The 23,082-nt window shown below is 41.4% G+C and overlaps 1 protein-coding gene across 4 annotated transcripts in view; it reads left to right on the forward strand.

Annotated features, from left to right (window-relative positions):
* TNFSF11 (TNF superfamily member 11) overlaps positions 1-22,297 on the forward strand; it is a 63,971-nt gene extending 41,674 nt beyond the window's left edge. For all 4 annotated transcript variants that reach the window (XM_032315013.1, XM_032315012.1, XM_032315015.1 and 1 more), the window contains exons 3-5: positions 17,350-17,392; positions 17,473-17,571; positions 21,575-22,297. In XM_032315013.1, the coding sequence (XP_032170904.1) occupies positions 17,350-17,392; positions 17,473-17,571; positions 21,575-21,996 (564 nt within the window). In that variant the 3' untranslated portion in view covers positions 21,997-22,297. The remainder of the gene's footprint in view (positions 1-17,349; positions 17,393-17,472; positions 17,572-21,574) is intronic.
* Positions 22,298-23,082: the final 785 nt, after the last annotated feature.

Raw genomic sequence — 23,082 nt, forward strand, 5'->3', positions numbered from 1 at the left:
AATAAGTAAATAAAATCTTAAAAAATATATTAAACATGATCATCATAGATTCTGTTTGCATCTTAATTTCAGAGTTACTAAAATATAAAAAAAATGCATCAGAGAATCAATGAAATATATATTGCTCTAATATCTATAAGAGCATACTGGTTATAAATATTACATTTTTGTTATAATTTAGTATATAGGTGCTTAGCTTTATGCAGCAAATACATATTTTAAACTGTGGGCTTAATTTGATCTTTTTATTTATTTAATATATTTATTTAATTTTTGAGCTATATAAACAGCAACTCTGCTAATCTATTCATTTTTATTCTTTTATGTTTCATTTTCATTGGTCTACTTTCTTATCCCATCTCCCAAATACTGGGTTATCTATCTATAAACAATGATTTAGATATACTAGAGATAATCTATTAGTTAAAAACTGAACCCCTAACTCAGGTAATTCTGGTTAAGTAAATGACCGTCTCCTAATTTTCTGTGTACCACATTGTACCTCCTTACAATGAAGAGATAAGTTGTTAATTTCACCAGTGTCCTCATTCTTAAAAATTATCCTCCAGGTTTTCTTCTGGATAAGCAGAATCAGCCAAAATAATTTGAAAATAAAAAAAATACTAAGAAAAACAGATATCATCAACTTTTATTTAGGGGAATACAAAAGTAATTCATCTGAACAGGTCAAGAGAGAAAAATATTAGCATCTCTTAGATACCAAAGAAGAGAATGACAAGATTTAATATTTATTTCTGATGTTTGAAATCCATTAGAAAACAGAACCGGATGTATTCTTGATGTTTTTCTAAACATCCCAAACAAAAAGTTAGCTAATGATGAAAAACAGAAACATTTTCTTAAAGTCGGGACACAACAAAGATGCCTAGTTCCCCCACATTAACATTGTTCAGAATATACTAGCTAATCACAAGGAAATAAAATAAGAAAATATGTGTATATATACATACACATATATGGAGAAGACAAGATTTGCATACAAAGATTGCATTGTATACTGGGGTAAACTCAAAAGAACTAAAAGACTGGAAGCAACATCAATCCATTTGTAAAAATTAGTAAGTAATAATCACTAGCTGTCCCCATTCCAAACAAGTAGAAAACAAATGAAAAATTCCATTCATATTTTTTAAACAGCCCTAAAAATAAACTGAACAAGGCACAGGCAAAAGCTTATGGAGATAATACTAAAAAACTCTACAGAGACATTTACAAAGTAAAGACGTACCTATGCAAAGCCCTGATCTGTGGGAGACCAAACACCACAGAGTAGATTTTATGGGATGGGTGTGAATGTGTGTGTGCATGTAATTTAGTACAGTATAACCTTATGTTAAATCAGTGGGCATAGTCTGAATGATTCAAATATGGCACTGGAAGGATTTGTTTACCATTTTTAAGAAGTAACAGACATACCTCATGTCCTAAGTGAAAACAAAGCCCAGCTAGAGAGAGTATTTGGGGCCACTTCTCTTGCCTCAGTTTCTGCCCCTACCTGCCTGATCAGAACTTAACACCTGGTCTTTGTCCCATTTCCTATGCACTTTCTAAGTGACTGTCTACATAGGATGACAGACCAGTTTGTCTTTAAAATGAGCAATAACGGCAGAATTTTCACTATTTTAGGAGCATGTTGCAGATTTGGTGCCTCGTTCCAAATAAGCAACACCGTTATAAGAGATTCAGTACCTGGCCAGACAAAGGAGAAAGATCTGTGGGCAGACAAGAAAAATCAACTCTTCTCATTAAAGGCACACAGTTTTTGTTTTTGTTTTAAATTTTTATTTATTTATTTGATAGGCAGAAATCACAAGTAGGCAGAGAGGCAGGCAGAGAGGGAAACAGACTCCCTGCTGAGCAGAGAGCCTGATGTGGGGCTCGATCCCAGGACGCTGGGATCATGACCTGAGCCGAAGGCAGAGGCTTTAACCCACTGAGCCACCCAGGTGCCCCAAAGACACACGGTTTTAATTACAGATTAGTATTATTACAGTATAATTACAGATTAGCATTGTTTATTAATAATAATTCATATTATTTATTTACAGATTAGTATGACTCATAGGATGAGGAGAACTTTATTTTGCTAATAGCACATTGTTTTGTTGTTGAGCTATAAGATTTTACCCATTATTCATTGGTAATAACATTACATACAGGCAATCCTTTTCCAGGAGTAAGGAGTTGTCATGATATATCCATGTGTCTTTGGAGGTAGAAGATGTCACTTCTTCCCCCAGACAAGAGGATCTTTAGGAAGGAGACGAACATTACCCATACCTTATCATTAGAATCAAGCCGTGTTTATTAAGCGCACTTACTGTGCTAGGCCTGTTGCCATAACTTCTCCTATATCCAAGGACTTACTCTTCTCTTTCACTCGCCAAATAGTGATTTGCCAGCTGTGTTGTCCTTTGATGAGAATTATCGGTTAATATGACATTCTCTACATCTTGCCAAAATAATCAGATTTCACATTTCTCTTGCCAATGCTGAAAATAGAATGGATGTATCTGGCATTCATAAGTAGGTCTGTATTTTAGTTTTAGTTCTAATATAGATATCGAGTGAACCCGTAAAACAAAATTACATGTGAGGTCGCAATCATTATTGAAGGATCAAACCCATCTAGTGGTAACAAATGCTAGACATAAGCACAATACTACATTATATGTGTGCAAAAGTGCTGTTTACCCAGCCTGTCTTTGGTCAGACAAGTAATGCTGTGTTTCCCCCTTTTTTTGTTTGTGGCTAGGCTTTCTTGGTTTTTTTTTTCCCCTTTAGCACAGAACTCTGAAAGCCTCTTAGTGATCCAGTCCTACCAACCACAATTTACAAAGTCTATCATAACAGTCTATGGCAATAAAGAAAACACTAGCACAAATATGGTGTCCAATTTATAAAGCAATTCTTGTTTCCAGCTTTGGCAGCCTCTCTGGCCTCTGCTAGCCTGAGGAGTGGAGTGGTGAGCTCAGGCCCAAGCTAGGGGCACTTGACCCTTAGATCTCTCGGCCAGTCTCGGTGAAAAACCATGTGTTTAGGTACTAAATATACATTCTGAGCACTCCTTGCTGTGACTCGGCGTGATTTTATGATGCCCTTTTGTTGATTTCACATGGAGTACCTGTCGGTGAAAAACTTGCTGAAACTTACTATGAAAAGTATTTCGAAGAATGATGTGGAGGAGAGAGATTAGTGGGAGATACTCAAGATTGCCCCCCAGGATGTGGGAAGGCAGCATAAAGATTTACATGTGTGTGGATTTTTTAATATTAGCTTTTAAAATATTTTTGTGACTCTTCTATAATGTACTTAATATACAGGAATATCTTATTTAATACTTCAGTTAATATAGATATCGAGTGAACCCGTAAAACAAAATTACATGTGAGGTCGCAATCATTATTGAAGGATCAAAACCCATCTAGTGGTAACAAATGCTTGGGAGCATTACAACTTTTTCCTGAAAGAACCATACAATCACAGAGGTCACAGAATGAATCTGCAAACTCCCATCAGGACAAGAACTACAGCTATTGTGCTCACACTTGAATATGTCACACGTAACATAGTCTCGAGAATGAAGGAAAAGAACAAATAAATGATTGATGACACGGAGCTCTGTGAACTACTATTTTTAAAGAAGACTGGGTCAATCAACCACTAGCCTGGTTCTCATTCATCTGATGCCTTCACCAATGTTATGATTGATAATAATTAATATTGTAACGTGAGGCACTTAGGCCTCAGTATAGATACAAAAGGACAGATGATTTTTGTTGAAAGTTTTCTCCATCCAGACTTCTCCCTTTAGGCATGTTTTCCTCTGGTCTCTGCAGTTTCACTACAGAATATGAAAAGCCAAAGATGATAATGACTGCGAATAGCTATCTTTTGTTGGCATATTCTTGACTCATCATTTTCTGGACTCAGGAAGCCTCCGAGCCTCCAAAAGCTTACTGGAAAATGGGGAGTAAAACCAAAGCCATCATTATTGAACAATTAATGCTTACCTGGAATTCTCGTTTTAATCCCTGGGGACCAGTAAATATTTGGTCCCATCTCCTACAGGATTGACAGTGTAAATTAGAACTCTCTCCTTCTATGAAGAATGGTGTGCCCAAAGATATTCAATGCTTTGATCCCTTAGGAATTAGTCACAGTCTACCTGCTGTAACAAGAGAACCCTGATTCATGAACTAAGTTAGGCAGAGTTTTTTCCTCTCCTGTGCAAGAATCCGGGGGTGAGCTGGCCAGGGCTAACAGGGAGGCTCCTCTATTATCAGCTGGTACCTTCCTACCTTCCATCTCTTGGCCCAAGTTGGCTTTTCCATTTGTTGCCATTTCCAGACAGAGACAAGGGATAGAAAAGGCCAAGAGGGGTACCTGGGTGCTGAGATACCACTAGTAGCATCCTCTTGGCTGGAAGTAACTCATAAGACCACACCTGGCTGTAAGGGAGGCAGCAAAATGTTATCTCTGGGCTGAGGAGCCATTTGCACCAAGGCTTGAGGAAGGGGCTTGCCCATCACTCACTGGGAAGAGGAGAGGCTGCATTCTGGAGGACAGTGGCCAGTCTCCAATACTCACTAAACCCTGTTTAGGCAGGAAAGCAGGCTCACTATTCGAGCAGAGTTAACTCCATGAATACATAAGTCTATGAATAATTGGGCCGGCTAAGATTTTGTTTTCTAAGGGTTAAAGTGCTTCAGGATTATTTGGATTCCAGGAGAGCGAGAGAGAAGTTTAAAAGTGGATTTAACGGCATGCATTTTATGAAGGAGCTTTCAAGGGTTTGTTTAGATCCACATATGGAACCTCTGAATGAAACTTGATTGTCACCTACCCAGTTTTTAGTAGGTTTTATGGATTCAAGAACATTAATTTAAAGCCAAAAAGTTTATCTGATGAAGTGCTTGTGTTCTCCATACAGAGAGCTGATCCTTTAGAATTCTCATGTCAATTATTACAAGGACACTATTCCCATTTTAAAAACTGAAGTACATAAGAAATCAATTAAAATTTGAGTAGATCTTAACTGCTTATGGAATTGTAATCATTAGCGTCATTTCTCTAGAGTTGTTATATACCATTATCTCTCACTTGCTTTTTAGTTAAATACACACATAACAAACACAAGGGGGAAAATTAAACCCCATTCATTATCACTTTTCCTTTGTATATGCATATGTAGCCCAAGCAAGTTTCTTGTAAACCCACAAGGAAACTTGGGGTTTGGGGACACTGGTGTTCCCAAATCAAGATGTTAGTCATGTAGTGGTTTTCCAATGGGATTTCTTCTGCGCCGTAACAGTTTTGGAAACTGCAATTCAATCAACCCCAATCATATTTAGCATTTATGAAAACTGTCTTTATGGGAAAGCTGAAGTAAGACCCACAGAATTTTCCTACAAAACCAAGGCCATCTACTACTGCCTTTGGCCCAACAATAGGCTGTTGGCTGTGATATGCTCAATCTTAGGAAGATCGAGGGCAAAAGGTAGGAGGGTTTGCAAGAGGAAAGTAACAGTGAGTGGCATCATCAGAGACGGGCTTATCTGTGTGCTAGAAGTATCCCAGGATGGAAGAAAAGATATTTTGGATCAACATTCTTAAAGAGGTAGAGATAAGGAAAGACATACCTGGAAGAGAGCATCTAATTGTGTGGTTGGGGATCTTGACCTACAGTTTTAGGAGTGGATAAAACTCAGGGTCCTTGGCTGGAAGGGAAGGTAGCAAAGGTGAGATTGGATTGCTCCCCACAGAGTGGCTCATCTTAGGGGAGATAGAACGTGTGGAACTGGAGAGTGATATTCCCTAGAATGGTGTTTTCCAAACCTGCTTGATCTTAAGAATCCCTTGGGGACCTTGCTTAAAAAAATAAGCAAATAAACCAGATTGGTCACAAAAATTTTGGTAATTCAGGAGTAGACTTTGTGATTTCAGAAACCCTCTCTGAGAAGGACTAGTCTGTTTTTAAAGGAAGGCTTCAGGGTGGGAAGGAGAGAGCCCCTGGGACCAAGGAGGTATACGAAGCATCCTAAGAAGATGTGAGAGCCAGCAGGGTACAGGGAAGCCTTTGGTGAATTTAGTGGTGGATGGGAAGAGTAGGCACAAGGCTGTGGTATGGAAAAGTGGGTTTTGAAAGTTGCAGAGAGCTGTCTACAGCTCAGATGATGAGACAGATGTTTGTTTGAACCTTTTGAGATTCAGGGTCTGAGAGAGTTCTGATCTCACTTTGCTTCCTCATCATAAGGCTGCTGCCCTACTCCCCAGTCTTTGCCCTTCGAGGACACTAGGTGTTGGTGGTGTTGGTGGTGTTGGTGGCAGTGGTGGTAAATATGATAATGATGACTATAAATCAGGGGACTCATATTCATCCAAAGTTTTGGCGGGCTTGGAACCTCTTTCTCTCGGTGCCTATGCCTGCTTCTTATCTACTTGAACCTTTCATGGTGAAGGACCATACCATCATCTCCATCACCCCAACCAGAAGCCAGAAGATCATCTCACACTCTCCATCACTAACTCTTGACTTGGCTCCCATCCTGTGAACTCTGCCTCCTCACAGAACCTCCAGCTCCTGCTGCCTAGTCCCTACTGTTGTCACCTTAATGCAGGAGTTACTAGCACCATTTGTTGCCTGGGTCACTACAGGTGGCCACCCCATCTTTGGTCTCACTGCCTCTAGTCCATTCTCTGCACAGCTGAGTGACTTCTAAAATGTAAATCTGAACATGTCCCTTACTTTCCTGCTTAAAAATAATCCTTTGGTGGACCCTGGTAACCAACAAGATAAAGTCTGAGCTGCTGAACATATAATGCAGAGTCTTCTGTGCTCTGGAAGCCCTCATTCCAGCCTCTCTGCCTCTCCAGGCTCATTATGTTGTGTGCCATTCCATCACACAACAAGCTTGTGCCCAGTGGCCCTACCATGGTAAAATGCTAGAAGTTCTCTAACCGGTCTATGCCCTTCCCCACTCCGCTTCCCTGCTGGGACCCAAAGCACAGTGAAGGCAAAGATGATATCTCTCCTGGAAACACAGCATCTTTAGCACCCCCGTAGGATGCCTGCTCTCCCCCGCCCAGCAGCCATCAGTAAACTTTGTGGAATGGATGGATGAGTGAATGAAAAATGGGCATTTGCGTGTGGTCCTTTATATGTTATTCTAGGCCTTTCCCGTGTCATTGATTCTCTGTCTTCAAAATTCAGCTCAGGCATTACTTCTTAAAGAAGACCCCCACCCCCACCCCACTGATGCCTGCCTGCCTACCTTTGGGTTAAAAACTTCTCCTGTGTGTGCTCAGAGCTTCTTTATTCAGTCCTGTCACACACGGCATCCATGGCAGGAGCCTGGTGTGGGGCTGACGCACTCAAATGTGAGCCTTCCAGGACTGGGTGAGGTTTAGTTTTTCTCTCCTGTGACAGGCATGCAGTAGGTGCTCAGTGCAAGTTTGAAGAACCGGTTTAAAGAGTAGTGAGCTCTGCTCATGCCTGCTCTTGGTGCTGTCCGATGGCTATCTGTTTGCTACTGCCAGAAAGATTCCCAGAGGGCTGGAGGTCACTCCCAAGTGTGATGCTTGTCCTACTTCTTGGAGGGGTGAGTTTCTGCCTTTGGGGCATGAATGCATTAAAGGATCTTAAGGTTAGAGGACCCTAACTGGCCACCCTGTCCCTTCCTTCCTGGCCTCATTTGTCCACAGAGGCTGGCCTGGTACCTCTGTTCCCCTTAGCATCGTATTCCCAGCAATTCAGTACTTTGGGGAGGGTCTGTGAGCGTTTGTGAGCCTTTTTCAGAGCCTACAAGGTTCTGTGAAGGTCAGAGCTCTGCCAGTGTAAGGGGGCTTTACTGTTTCAAGTGGCAGAAGAAATCAGAGACAGGGTAAATAGCACACCTCATGCAAGACGCACGCCGCAGTCACTCCACCGGGCCCTTAGATTAAACTTTGTAACCGAGTACTGTAGTGCAAGACATTCTAAGATTGGGCTCTTTATGAAGACTAATACTGCTGTCATAAGGCTACTTTACGAAAACTCTAGGAGACTCTTAACTGTGGCAGAAGGTTTCTCTTTTAAACCATGAAGGTTAAACAATAAAAACTAATTTTCTCTTCCCAGCATAGCCAGCACACTGCCAGGAAAGCATCACTCGGTTCTAGGAAAACAAGGGCATGCTCTTCTTCAGCCCTTTGGAGGGGAGAGTACATTCTCTGTTTGCAAAAGTGTGTCTTTTCCAATCAGTGGACTTCCTCCGGGAGAAACGAGCCCATGCTGACTGTGCCTGGGTGGAAGGACACCAACACACGTCTTGGTAAAGTTCTTCACTGAGAAATTTCCAGAAGTGGTCATGGGTTGGTGGTGGCTGATTTAGTTAAGAAGGAAAACAAATTAAGAGGTTAAGAGGTGGGGTGCTGGGGGTATGGGCTGTGGATAGAATCTGTGTTGAGAAAACTTTGGGTCTGGGTGAATTCTGTGAATCAGTAGTTCATATTAAGAAATAAAGAATTTTAGGGATCAAAATGTAGAGTTGCAAATGAATCAAAGATGGCTCTTCCTTTCAGGATTAGTGGACCCAATGCCCTATCCGTGGGCTCCTCCCCCTGCTGCTAGCTGGGCCCCTGGAGCCAGTCCTCCTCCCCTTGCCTCTCACCTCTCCCTGCCCCCACCCCGGGGGGGCACCACCTCACCACTGCTCCTCTCCTGTCCTGGTGCCCTGGAGGACAGTGTTGCAGGCTCTGCTCTACCCTTCCTGACATGTGTTCAGCTGACAGCATGCTCAGTGGATCCCCTTCTTGAAGTTCTTCACTTTGAGGTTATTTTAAACCGTTACCATGGACAGTTCATGAGGAACTACGGGGTCCCCTCTTCATCCAGGTGCCTATAAACTGTCCCCCCACATCCTGTGGATTACAAGGAGGGAGAGAAGTAAGGGGCCGAGACATCTATATTAATGCTGTCCCTTTAACTGCTGCACAACACCTGGGTATCCTTTCTGTGAGTGGGTAGGCTTTCTGTCCCTTGCAAACTAAGAATACCAGGCAAATAAAAAACTTTATAAATAAAGACGAGCTACCGATAAGACAGTAAGACGTGTCTCCGAGAGAGCACTTGGAGACCATGTTGGTATGAAGAGGAGGGCAGGATACTTGCAGTGGGGACTGACTGTAAGTAGCTCTGGGTGGCCGGCACATGGGGTGCCCCACAGTGGCCTCAGGAGTCGGGTTTGGGGACTCAGGGAGGGATAGCAAGGGAGCCTGAAGCAGAAACCAAGACACCTTGCAGAGCTTTCGAAGCCCAAGGGAGGAACATGGACTTGCTCCTGAGGCCTGTGGGCAGCTCCTGCAGAATTTTCAGAGAAGGACCATGCCCTCCTTGTGCCCCAGCAGCAATGGGTCCGTTTGAGGCCAGCAAGAGACTGGGAGAGGAGGGAGGAGGCTATTATCATGATCCTAATGAGAAACCCTGATAGCTTGAAGGAAGGCAGTTGCACTTGGTGGAGAGTCAGGGGAGGCTCTCTGCACTACTGTTTACGTGCTGCAAGTCCAAGTCCGCAGGACTTCTCTGCAAGAATGCGAAACTGGCTATTCATCTTCAGCAACAACCCATGTGAGGCATTCATGTGCTAACTCGGCTGATGAATACACTATTCTTGTAACTTGGTTGGAGAAGAATTACATGAAGGGTATCATTAAGATGTTAAAACGAATGCATTACATATGTTAACAAGTGAATGAACCCTGTATTATATCCGGCAAACGGGGTGTTAAAACCTTGTTCAACCAGCCAGATGTCCCTGCAGCTGCCTATCCGCAGAGGGAGGCAGCCACCTGAGACCTCAGCCATGAGCGGGTGCCAGTGGTTTCCGAAGCATCTGGCTGTACAAATTGCTTCTTCCAGGCTCTGACTGACAGGCTCCGACTGACAGGCACTGCCTGGATCGCACAATTCACGTCACCACACCCAGGTGGGATTTTCAGTCTCAGAAGCTCAACCTCCAGCAACTTGACCTTTTCGGGGAATCTTTACAGCCAGGAATGTCCTCAGTGGGAGCTTCAATCCACTCCTGTCATTTCGTAAGATTATAAAACACAGCAATCAAGCAAATAAGGCCATTTTAATAACATTCGCTCTTGAATCGGGATGCTATTGAAGTCTGGTTTGGGGCAGTGGTCCAACTGAATTTGCCAAAGCAGGCTTAACATTTGCTGTCAATGTTGAAATTACCCGGAGCAAAATTTTCATAACTCCCCAGAGGAGCTGAAAATACTCATAGGTGTTTGTATTTATTCTTATAGAGTACAATCTCTCCTAAGTGCCTTTGATTTATCAAGATTGAGCCAGTTCTGAGATGTCTCCCACCTCCTTATGTTTGGTGAAAGACCCTAAAACATTGTAGAAGATGTTCGAAAGAGCCTGTGCCGATAGCCTGAAGACCTGGTCTGCACTCTTCAAATTCACCCTACCACACTCTTGAGCATTGGGCTTCTTGGATGTTGAGTTCGGGAGAAGTTGAAAAGAAGCAATCCTAGAGACCACAGTTACACAATCACATCGATCTTTTGTGCGCTTTCTTTCCTGGCGGAGAAATTGTGAAATCGCAACATTTTTCTATGGGTGAAATAAAAGTCGAAATAAAAAACAAAATTATATCGGTTGTTTTCTTGTCTATTCGATGTACTCTGACAGCAAAGATGAAAAGTTAGTGCAGTTTAAATAGGAAAATACCACAATAAGAAGATTTTTTAAATGTTGTGAAATTTCCTCAGCTCTATTGTTTTTAGATTTTAGAGTGGGGGCGATAGCAATTTCCAATCTGCAAAGGAGGGCTGTGGTATCCCAGGCTAGTCAATGCTAGACGGTGTCCACTAGGTGGCAATATGTCAGAGGGTTTCTTTTTCCATTTTATTGACAGCAATTTCTTTGGCTGCCTACCAGTAGTTAGCTTTTCCTTTTTGTTTTGAAGGGTTAAATGAAGCCATCATAATTGAAGTCCAAATTATGCTTAATTTTGCTGAAAATGCATAATTTTGCTGAGAAGACTACTTGTTACAATGTGACCATAAAATGAATTCATTCATTCATGTGAGTTTTCTTAGTAACTTCTAGGTAATGATCCTAGTTGTCAGGGGTAGGTTGTAGAAACCGGGGGGTGGGGGGGGGCAATTCTTTTTGTTCCCTGCATGACAGTTGCTAAGCATGCTGTATTCTGAGAAGGCAGATCGCTGGTCTTCCTGAGGAGCAACTATCGGGTTCTCTTTTGTGGCTCTTAGCGAAGACCTTCTAGAGAATTGCAAGGAGGACTCTGCCCAGCTTTTCACCTTGGAAACTGTTTCTGGCTCCTGCTAAAGGCTGTTTGCTGGGAGGTGTGCAAAGCTACCTGTTCTTCCTTATGATCGTGTAGACCACGTATGCACAGGATGAACTTTTTTTTAACTTACAACTGGATTTAAAATAAGATAAACACACATAATATTCTAAAAAAAGATCTCTTTCATCTGAATAATTCATTCAGAGGAGAGAAGTTGGGATATTCTTTGTAGTGTTTTCCGCAGATTAGATGATCAGAACTTTTTGAATTCAAAGAAACCAGAAGCAATGTCTGAATGATAAGATCTGGGAATAAAGAACCGTACATTTTAAGACACTCTAATTAGTGTGACAGAAGTGGAGGACTAAAGTGGATGAAAATAAATGCAAATGTGCTGCTTAGAAAATAAATGGGATTGTCAATTGGGGTGAAGTTGCAACTCTCCTTTAGAAGGGTTTTCCTATAATCTTGAAAATTAAAAATATTTTGGGGGCATTCAAGAAAGATCCATGCTTGGCATATACATAGCCAAGTATCTGTTCTTTGAGGAAAATGACAAACCAGAGTAGCTCCTGCCTTGAGTGTGGACTCGGCAGAGTCACAGTTGGAGATCGACGCCCATCATGGGGTCTGCAGGCCCCTGGTTTGAGCACTTCAGCAGCCAAACCCTGAACATGGGCTCTGAGCCTGTTTTCTGAAGACCCTGGAAATTCTGAGACCATATTTCCTGATGTCAAGGCTCTTTTTTGTCAGATTTTCCAGACAACCTGCAGGGACTTGGCAGTCAGATCTCCAGTGAAGATAAGCCTCCTTTCAGACTTTTTACTTCAGGGAGGAAAAAAAACCCCTAAGGATTTCTTGGCAGGCATAGGGGAAGAAAAAAAAGATCTTTTTTTTTTTTTTTTTAAGATTTTATTTATAAATTTTTTGAGAGAGAGAAAGAGTATGAGAGACATCACAACCAGGGGCGCGAGATAGAGGGAGAAGCAGACTCTTCCCCTGAGCAGGGGGCTCAGTGCGGTACTTGATCCCAGAACCCTGGGATCACGACCTGAGCCAAAGGCAGATGCTTAACCTACTAAACCATCCAGGTGCCATCCAGGGGGAAAAAGATCTTTTCCCCTTTCCCCACTTAGGTTCTCCAGTTGGAGCTTTATAAATTAGACTGACAAGAGAGAGATGAATAAAAGAAAAGCATAGGGACGCCTGTGTGGCTCAGTGGGTTAAGCCTCTGCCTTCAGCTCAGGTCATGGTCTCAGGGTCCTGGGATCGAGCCCCGCATCGGGCTCCTTGCTCAGCAGGGAGCCTGCTTCTCCCTCTCCCTCCATCTGCTTACTTGTAATCTCTATCTCTATGTCAAATACATAAATAAAATCTTAAAAAAAAAAAAAGAAAGAAAAGCATATGCACGTATTGAATGTATGTTTCCTAAAGAAATGAAGACCTGAGGAAATGGTTAGCCTGACTGGTTTTTATACTAGGTTTGATGGACAGTGGAGAGGTGCAGGGAAAAATGTGACACGACAGAAGAGTCTGAGCTATGGTTAGTAAACTGGGGAAATCTTAACAAGGCCTGCTTCTCCCAGTTCTCCTTAGTGTCCTTCCGTCTTGGAGCTAAGGACGCTCATTTCCGCTAGTTAGGAGAAGGGCGCCTCTCATGCGAGGGTCTTATGACCTGCTTCCGAGGAGAAAGATGAGTCAGAGGGTCCTTCCTGCACCTGCCATTCCTCAAATTCCTTCAGCTTTAAGTATTCAATAGGCTGAGGCCTTATATTTTGGGGTAGCACGTTCTGAGCCCCATGATGGACCATTGAGACTTTTCTGCCAGCTTTCAGGCATGGGCTTGGTGACATTTGTAAAGGGACAGGGACGTACAGCTCTGAAAGAGGAGTCAGGGGCAGAGGTTGAAGTCCCTGCTTTATGGGGAGAGCCCTTATTCTCTGAGCCTCTATTTCCCAGTCTGAAAAATCAGCGTAGTGATAATTACCCAGCCTCTGATTCTAATAAGAATCAAATATGCTAATATAAGGGAAAATACTCTGCTAGCTATGCGTGTAAGGGATTATTTAATTTTCAGCATGAATATGTGGAATATATATATAAGTTGGGAGAATATAATAAATCTATGGCCAAATACAGACATCACCAAACAGCCATTCATGGGAGAACTCAATTAGTAATAATGTTTGTCAATGCCGGCCCTATATTAGAACCACCTGGAGAGATTCCTTTAAAAAAAAAAAAAACACCAAGTCACTATTGGACTAAGTGGAGTTGGGGCCGGGGCACCCAAGATGTAGAAAAATGTTCTGTTTATGGTTGACATCTATGCATATCATTTCGAGTTCAAAAAACTGGGAGTGAGGTAGGGATACAGGAACAGATAATAAGAGTACAATTTTTGGTAGCCTCAGGTCGTAGACATACCATGTACTGCCTTTGCACAAGGAAACTTCTCTATAGGGTTTGAGAGGGATTGCAACTTTGGGGTACCTAAGAATGGGTATAACACAAAAGCAGCATTACATGATGGGGTCTCTAGTTAGAGTTCTAATTTGTCCTGATCAGGACACATTAGGGTTTCTTTTGTTTTGTTTGTTTGTTTTGTGTTGTTTTTGGTATTTGGGTTTTTTGTTGTGTTTTGTTTTGTTTTCTTTCTTAGCAGTCATTGAAAGTGCTTCTGAATGGTCCTGGTTATTGAATTTTCTTGTAATGAAAAGTTTCTGTGACAGTTCTGACCTAGGAGCCACTCCTTAAGTGGGCAGGGAGAAGTTTTTTTATCAGGTGGGAAAGAACAAACTTTCCTTGCCCGTTTCATTTAGTCAGTGACTTTAGTCAGCTGCTGCTTTTGCCTGGGTCTCAACCTTCACACAGTGTCAGATTGGCCTATCTCTGAAATCTTCATGGATGTCAGAGGCTTTGCAGTTCTCATATTGAGGCCCTAAGCCACCAGCACTAGCTCACCTGCTAGAAATGCAGAATCTCAGGCCCTACCCAAGACCTACTGAGTTAGCAACTCGGTTTCAACCTGCCCTCTGGTAGACTGTGATGCAAGTCTGAGGACTACTGAGCTGGCACATAAGCTTTCCCATTGTGTTTCTCAATAAAAGGTGTGTTTTTCTCCATAGAAAAGCACGAAGCAGACATTTGGAGACATAAACCATACTTAGCTTTGCTTCTTCCCCCCCCCCCCCCTTCCCTTTGATGAGACAAATCAGGCCTAGAGGGAAAAATGAAGGGCAGCTTTATATTCCTGAATTAATCTGTCATCAAGGATCCTATTTCAAAATTTTAAGAGATAATAATCAGGTAAAGAAACATTGTATATATAAGAGAGTCAGTATATATAAAGACATATTATATTGTAGGTGCACCTGGGTGGCTCAGTAGTTAAGCGTCTGCCTTCAGCTCAGGTCATGATCCCAGGGTTCTGGGATCAAGCCCTGCATGGGGCTCCCAGCTCTATGGGGGAACCTGCCTTTCCCTCTTCCACTCCCCCTGCTTCTGTTCCCTCTCTCACTGTGTCTCTCTCTGTCGAATAAATAAAAATCTTTTAAAAAAAGACATTCTGTAAATGTATAAATATATATACAGTTTGTATCTCTATTATAAATGTATATATAATGAATAAAGATACATTGTACATGTACATACATACACTTATATAAAGCTATAAAGATATACTGTATATACAAATATGTAAGGATACACACAATGTATAAATACACACTGTGCATCTACAAATCTCTGTTATAAATACAGGGGAGACTAAACCAGGAAATTCCAGAAATCAGAGTACCACTGGGAATCGAGAAGTCACAAGAAGAGAGTTGGGAGACTGGAGATCAGCTACGGAGAAAAATAAATCTTGGATGGAGAGGGAAGAATAAGGCCTGGAAAGGGCCATTGCATGGCACCACTCAAAAAGGGCTGCCACAATTTGCCTAGAATTTCCTACAAGCAATGCTCCAGCATTTGGTAGGGCAGTACCCTGGGCCAAGGCAAGGGCAGAAGGCAGCCCTGGATGAGCACTGGATGTAAAAGGTAGTCACAATGTGACTTCTTTAGGTAACAGAAAACAGCTGTGCTATCTCCTCCAAGGGTCTTTAAAAATAGAATAGATTTGGGGGGACAGGGGAAGGGGTGTAAGGAGAGGGTGGTGGGGTTATGAACATTGGGGAGGGTATGTGCTATGGTGAGTGCTGTGGAGTGTGTAAACCTGGTGATTCACAGACCTGTACCCCTGGGGATAATAATACACTATATGTTTATAAAAAATTTTTAAAAAATTTTTTAAAAAATAGAATAGATTCTTAGCTCTCTTGGGAGTCCTGAAGGCAGAGAGAAAAATCAATGGTGTTTTTAGAATCCTTCCAGTTGTTAACAGTTGAAGTTGTGTTTGCCCCTATCTATCATCATCTATCTATTCACCTATTATCTATCTATCTATCTATCTATCTATCTATCTATCTATCTCAAAGCCCTTCTCTTGAGATACTCAAAGAACTTAGGTTATATGGCTAATCTTTTAAACATCCCAGGATGGGGCTGGGGGCAGAGGGGTGGGAAATGGTTAGTATGGATGGCCATCCCAATAACAGAGAAATTAGGACTCTCCCAAGAGTGTTTCTAGTATCTAAGTATTTGAAGTACCAGACACTCTGCTAAGTGCCTACATGCATTTAGTCTTAACCTCCCGCCTTATGATAGAGGTTCTATTAATATATTTAGTGCAGGTAGGTGGCTGATAGGGATTTGAACTGACGTTAGATCTGACGTTTTCACCCACTCCATCTTAATAGTTAGTGGTAGCTGGGGTCAGGATTCAAACGGGTATGCAGTTACTTACCTATCAGATCCTTCATTCTCAGGGCTCAAATAGAGATAGGCAATTACCTGTGCTCTTTTCAGACTTGGGCTCTTTCTTTTTCTGGTTTGAGTTTCTTTCCCTCTTTTCTTCCCTCCTTTCTTTCTTTCTATTTTTCTTTTTCTTTTCTCTTTCTTTCTTTCTTTCTTTCTTTCTTTCTTTCTTTCTTAATTTCTCTCTCTCTTTCTTTCAGATTTTATTTATTTATTTGAAAGAGAGAGCAGGAGCCAAGTAGTGGAGCAGAGGGAGAGGGAGAAGCAGGCTTCCTGCTGAGTAGGGAGCCGAGGCCGGGCTCAATCCCAGCACCCTGGGACCATGACCTGAGCCAAAGGCAGACGCTTAACAGATTGAGCCACCCAGACACCCCATCCTGGTTTGAGTTTCTAAACCTCTATTGGTGGAAGTATTTTGACTTAATTATTGATACTGTAGAAGCTCTTAGTCTCCCGTGCAGTACTTTAAATACACTGATTTTTTTTTTTTTAAATAAAAAATTAACCATTGGGAGCTAGGCATCATTCACTTTCCTGTGAACTGAACTTCATTGTGGTAGCAGGAATTCACTAATGAAATAGACATAAAAAGAGCTTCCCTAAAGATTTAAGAGGGTCATATATTTTGTGGTAATTGTTATTTTCCTAGTTAACTTCATCTTCATTTATGTATCTGATACAAATTCTTAAGTATGTTTAATTATTCTAGGTTTTATCATGTACATTGTCTTTTATTTCCTCTTTGTCCAAAGTATTTTGTTAGATGGTATGTGTGTGAAGCATATGGACATAACTCTTTGGGATGAACATCTCTTTTTTAAGATTTTTAAATTTATTTTAGAGAGAGAGAGCCTACAGGTGGGGGGAGGGGCAGAGGGAGAGAAACTCAAGCAGACTCCCCACTGAGCATGGAGCCTGACACAGGTCTTCTCACCACCCTGAGACCATGACCTGAGCCGAAACCAAGAGTTGGACACCCAGGCACCCCAGGTTGAATTTTTCTTGATAGTTACCTAGAACACCAAAGAATTTCACTGCCTACACATGCCTGGCATTGAAGGAAAAAAGATGAATTTATCATTACGTCCAACAGTCCTAAATTCTTATGTCTTGACTAGAAGAGTGAATATTTAAAAAGATTTTTGTCTTTTCATTTCAGGAGTTACAACATATTAGATCACAGCACATCAGAGCAGAGAAAGGTAAGCATGGTTCTGCATGAATATTTGAAATCATATAGGGTCAGTGTTCTTGGGGCTAATATGGTTTCTCTCCTCTCCAGCTATGATGGAAGGTTCATGGTTAGAACTGGCCAGGAGGGGCAAGCCTCATACTCAGCCTTTTGCTCATCTCACTATTAATGCCACTGACATCCCATCAGGTAAGTTCCGTTTGCATCCAGCCTGAAAAAGATTTCAAGAGTCCTTTACCAGTCCAATTAAATACTCAAAACTATTATTAGCTGGTTACTAAAATTTTGAGAGCCCTTAACTTGTTGACCAGAAGAAGGATCATTTGGTACTGAGTTGATGATCTCTATTGTGGAAACAGTTATTGTCAGCTCTGCCAGGAAGGACGTCATTGCTTTTCATTTTCAGATCATCAAAATGGGTGCTTATTTTTAATGACTGCCGGTTGAGATTGCAGAACTGGGAAGGGCTGTCCCTTGTTATGTTCATCTGTATTTCCCCAAACTAACATTGGTACATCCCCATCCCCAGCCTATGAAGTGTGTGATTTATGTCCTGCAGAATTCCAGGTAGGGTCTTAACAGAGTAATGTTTAAGAGGCAGTAGCCCTCTAGAAAAGGAGACACGCTCCTTCCCCAAGGGCTTATTACTTTTTCTGGATAAGAATTTAGCTCAATGCACTGGAGAGCTGAATATCTTTTAGAAATGAGGAAACCCAGAGCTCTGTGCCTACAGATGTCCAGCTGTGTCCTAACCAATGTCCCAGCTAGCCCACCATGTAATCCCCACTGGGACTCTCTACCAGATAGGTGGGGATAGGTGAACATCCAAAAGGTTAAAAGAACATTATTTAATAGAGTGTCAGTTGATGTCATCATTATTATTATGGTGCCATTTGTTCAACATAAAATATGTACCAGGCATTTCACTGTATTCCTTACCTCTGCTCTTACCACAACCCTGCAAGGTAAGTGATTATCATTCAGATTTGTGGACAAGGAAACTGAGTTCCACATAATTTATCTACTCAAGATCACAGGGGTGGTAGGTTTAGAAATTGAGTTCCACTCCAGCTGATTCCCAAGTCCATGGTTTTTACACTACAGGCCATCATATTCCTACCCTGTAGCCAGCTGGCTTTGTCAGAGGGAAAAAAATTCAGAGCCCGTATGTTCTTATTTTCTTGTAAGAAGTAAATTCCTGCAGTCTTAATAGAAGGGGCTTGCAGTCTGACGGTCTGGGTATGGGGCCCTATCGCACCACATACTGGCTGTGTGACCTCATACAGATTCCAAGTATCATTTGTGTGTCAGTTTCTTGACGGGGATGGAGAGTCACTGGATGGCCGTGGAGATTCAACGAGGCTAGGTCGGAGCATGCGCACGGGGAGGCTGGCCTCTAGTAAGCACTCCATGAATGCCACTTGTTACTATTATTTGAGTTTTATTAAATGGTTATGCATATTCCACTCTGTTCCAAAAACGATTTAAGGCTAGTTTTTCTTGGAGTTAAAAAAAAAAAAAAAAAAAAAAAAAAGACCCAAGTTTTCATAGTGATTTCGCCATCACTCTCATAGTGTGGGTCGCGGAGCCATATTCCCTGACTGCAGATGTGGAAATTGAGAAGCCAGCGACTCGGTTGGTAGCACATTTGCCTCCACCCTCTCTCCTGCCCCAGAGATCTGCTTCATAAACAGATTTTCTCTCTGCACATGTGGATGTGCGCCGTCCATTGAAGTGACACTAATTTTCTGAGTGAAAACTGTTTTGCATATTAGCAAATGCAATCAAATTAATACCGATCAGCTGTTTGTGCTATGAACGTACTCTGCATTTATCTTTTCAGTTCATTTTAAATGGCATATGATAAATATTACATTACACCGTGTGCCAAAGTCTGTTTGGCAATAGCAAGCGTGTTTTAGTTATAAAGCTCTCTCTTCAGGCACCTAGCATCAAGTCATTGCCAAAAAACAAGGCAAAACTCCCAGTTATTTTCCGACGGTTATTGAGTTTGTAAGTGAAATGAAGTCATGTATGCTCCATTTAAGAAAATAACGTTTGCTCCTCTGGCTGAGCCAAAAGCTCCTTGAGTCCATGTATCTCCCAGTTTCTGGCCAGTACTGGATTATTCAGAAGAAGGTGGCTTTAATTTTGCATGTTCTTTTGGCCTCTGTTTTATATTTATTTACACACAAGAAAAAAGTCAGAGCCTGCCTTCTATTGACTGTTAGCTTATGGATTTGCAAATCTTCCTGAATAAAATGCATTGGGAAGTATTTTGCAAAGCCAGACTACAAGGCTTTCTTAAGGGGGCGGCTCAGGCTAAAAATTTGGACACGTTTCTTCCCTAGCGCCTAATTACACTGATCATAGGGGATGAGGGGCTTGGATACAAGGTTGTCAGCATACCTTGTTAGCCATGGAAACCCAGGCTTGAGTCTTGGAAACTCAACTGGATCACAGTGTATTTCTCTTTCCTTGTCTTCCACTCTTCTCTATTCTTGAGTTTTCACATTCATTCGTACTGATAGCTCTCCTCCCTTTAACGCTCTGCATGCCGTGTGCATTCCATTCTTTGCTCCAACAGTTTCGCTCTCTGACACTACCCTCTCTCCCTTTTCTCAGCTCATCCACATTTAATTGAAGTCCTCCCTATCCTCTGGCTCCAGTGTCCCCCCATTGGGCTCAGTGCCCCTGGTCTCCATTCATTTCTGCAACGCTCACTTAGCTGTTGCCTAATTGAACTTCAACCAAGTGCTGTGGGACATACAGCAATGAAGATACTATGTTTTCCAATTTATATGCCTATTTCTTATTTTCTCCACTATTAGTGCTAAGTGCCTCAAGGGTATACTGCTTGATAAAATTCTTAATTATGGGTAGAGTGAATCCCCATAGAAACCCCCACACAGATATTTACTGAATGACTGATCAACTAAATGAATTGGTGAATGGATGAGTGGATGAATAAAAATAAAGACGTGTTTAGTAGGGAATATGGACTCCTTCCAGTTGACTAGCTAATGGTGGAAGTGGTATGTGGTCAAGGTTCCTGTCTTTTCTCCTCTCCCCGTTGCCTATTCTTTTCTGGCCTGTCCAATCTGCACCTTTTAGCCCTTGGTCTAACACTAATAGATCCAACCCACTGAGAGGGCAGACTTTACCTTAGTCATTCTGCTTCTCTCTGTTAAGAGTCATCATTGGAGATAAACTCTAAGACAAGTCATGAGTTGAGAGAAGGACTGAATACAGGAAGAAGGTAAGAAAAGAGAAACATGGGGTAATTTTAGATGGGAAACATCTTGAATTTTGTTTGGTCTGTGAATGGATTAGGTGGCTATTTACCAGTCTGGAGGAATTACTTCACTAGTGTTTGTGGGACTGTGATGAATAATTTTGCAGTCGCCTCTTGATTCACTTGAAACCCTGAGATGATATTTACATTTGGAATGATATTTACATTTGGGGGGATATTTACACTCTGGATGGTTTCATCTGGATGACCTGAGGTGGGACCTCCAATGAAAAAGAAAGAAGTGTGCAAAAGTGGGTCGTGGAGGCCACAGTATCTTTAATGGCTTCTCAGGCTCGCTCTAGTGACCTCCTCTGGACTTCAGGAAGTAAACCGTCCTTGAACAGGATTTGGGAATATTTGAATCAAGCAAAGTCTGGAAGTTCTCTTCCTATGCTTGTCTCTTGCTTTTCTGTATCAACTGCCTTCGGCTTACTCTCTGTCTTCAACCTTAAATGATCTTTCTGATTCTGTTGGCTGAATCCTGTATCTATTTCCATTTCAAGTTCTCAGGCTCCGTAACAATCCAACAAGGTCATTCTTGATTTTTCTGGGAAGAACTCTCTTTCCTTTGAATACTCATAGCAATTATCTGCACCTTTATTTTCAAGGTTCATGACTTTCTTCTTAACTGAACACATACCATACCCATTTGTCATGTACTGTAGGCACCTTTAGGGAAGGAAAACTAAGTTTTTGTCTTTGTACTCTCTCAGGTGCCTAGCAGAGAGCACTAAGGCATCTTAATGTATTTCTGCCCTTTTAGAAAATAAATTCTGAGAAAGTATTCTACCTTTGGAACAAGAACAGTTACGCTTTTCTTCAGCCTCATGGAATCGTGAGGATGTCCTTCTCATTGAAGGGGGTGGATTTTAAATCATATGCCTTTCCTGTCCTCAGGTTCCCACAAAGTGAGTTTGTCCTCCTGGTACCATGACCGAGGTTGGGCCAAGATCTCCAACATGACTTTCAGCAATGGAAAACTAATAGTCAACCAAGATGGCTTCTATTTCCTGTATGCCAACATCTGCTTTCGACATCATGAAACTTCAGGAGACCTCGCCACAGAGTATCTTCAGCTGATGGTGTATGTCACTAAAACCAGCATCAAAATCCCAAGTTCTCATACCCTGATGAAAGGAGGTAGCACCAAATACTGGTCAGGGAACTCCGAATTCCATTTTTATTCCATAAATGTTGGAGGATTTTTTAAGCTACGATCTGGTGAGGAAATAAGTATCGAGGTATCCAACCCTTCACTATTGGATCCAGATCAAGATGCCACATACTTTGGGGCTTTTAAAGTTCTAGATATAGATTGAGTCCCATTAAAAGGCTAAGACTAGATATAGATTGAGTCCCATATTGTGGAGCATTATTCTGTATTTCCTAGGATGTATGGGGAAAAGTTCTAAACAAGCCGAGAAAGATGTATATAGATGTGAGACTACTAAGGGGTATGACCCACAATGGTACAAGGAGACTCTTTCCATGCTTTTGACTCTGTCACGAGCATGTGTATCTACCGCCAATGGGAGACGTTGGAGTAAAGATTGTTACAGTCTAAAGACTTTCTTACATAATGGCTTTTAAATTTTGTAATGAATTCCTAAAATTATACCAGATTAGAACAATTATGGTTGCCTTTATATGAAACTGCATTTGGGCTATGGAAGGGGGTTAATTCTCTGGATCTAGCCTGTGGTTATGTGCTTCATGTGGGGAGGGGGTCGTCTAATTGCCAACTGATGACCATCTGAAGGGTTAAGTTCCTTTGAATGGTTACATCATGCTGGAACCTACAAATAAATACTTTTTCTAATGAGGAGAGAAAATATATGTATTTTTATATAATATCTAAAGTTATATTTCAGATGTAATGTTTTCTGTGCAAAGTATTGTAAATTATATTTGTGCCATAGTATTTGATTCAAAATATTTAAAAATGTCTTGCTGTTGACATATTTAATGTTTTAAATGTACATACATATTTAACTGGTGCACTTTGTAAATCCCCTGGGGAAAACTTGCAGCTAAGGGGAAAAAAATGTTGTTTGGTAATATCAACTGTATTATACTTCTTTACTCTTTTTAACTTAATAGATTTTTCAGACTTGTCAAGTCTGTGCAAAAAAAAATTAAAATGGCTGCCTTGAATAATAAGCAGGATGTTGGCCACCAGGTGCCTTTCAAATTTAGAAGCTAATTGACTTTAGAAAGCTGACATTGCCAAAAAGTATACATAATGGGCTACTGGAATCTGTCAAGAGTATTTATATAATTATTGAACAGGTGTTTTTTTTCTACAAGTGCTGCAAATTGTAAATTTTGTGTTGGTTTTTTTTTTATGGAAAAGTTATCAGTGGCTTACTAGCAAAAAAAAAATCCCATTTTTAATGTGGTAGATG

The sequence above is a fragment of the Mustela erminea genome, chromosome 15, assembly GCF_009829155.1.
Source record: "Mustela erminea isolate mMusErm1 chromosome 15, mMusErm1.Pri, whole genome shotgun sequence".
In the NCBI taxonomy this organism is placed as follows: Eukaryota; Metazoa; Chordata; class Mammalia; order Carnivora; family Mustelidae; genus Mustela; species Mustela erminea.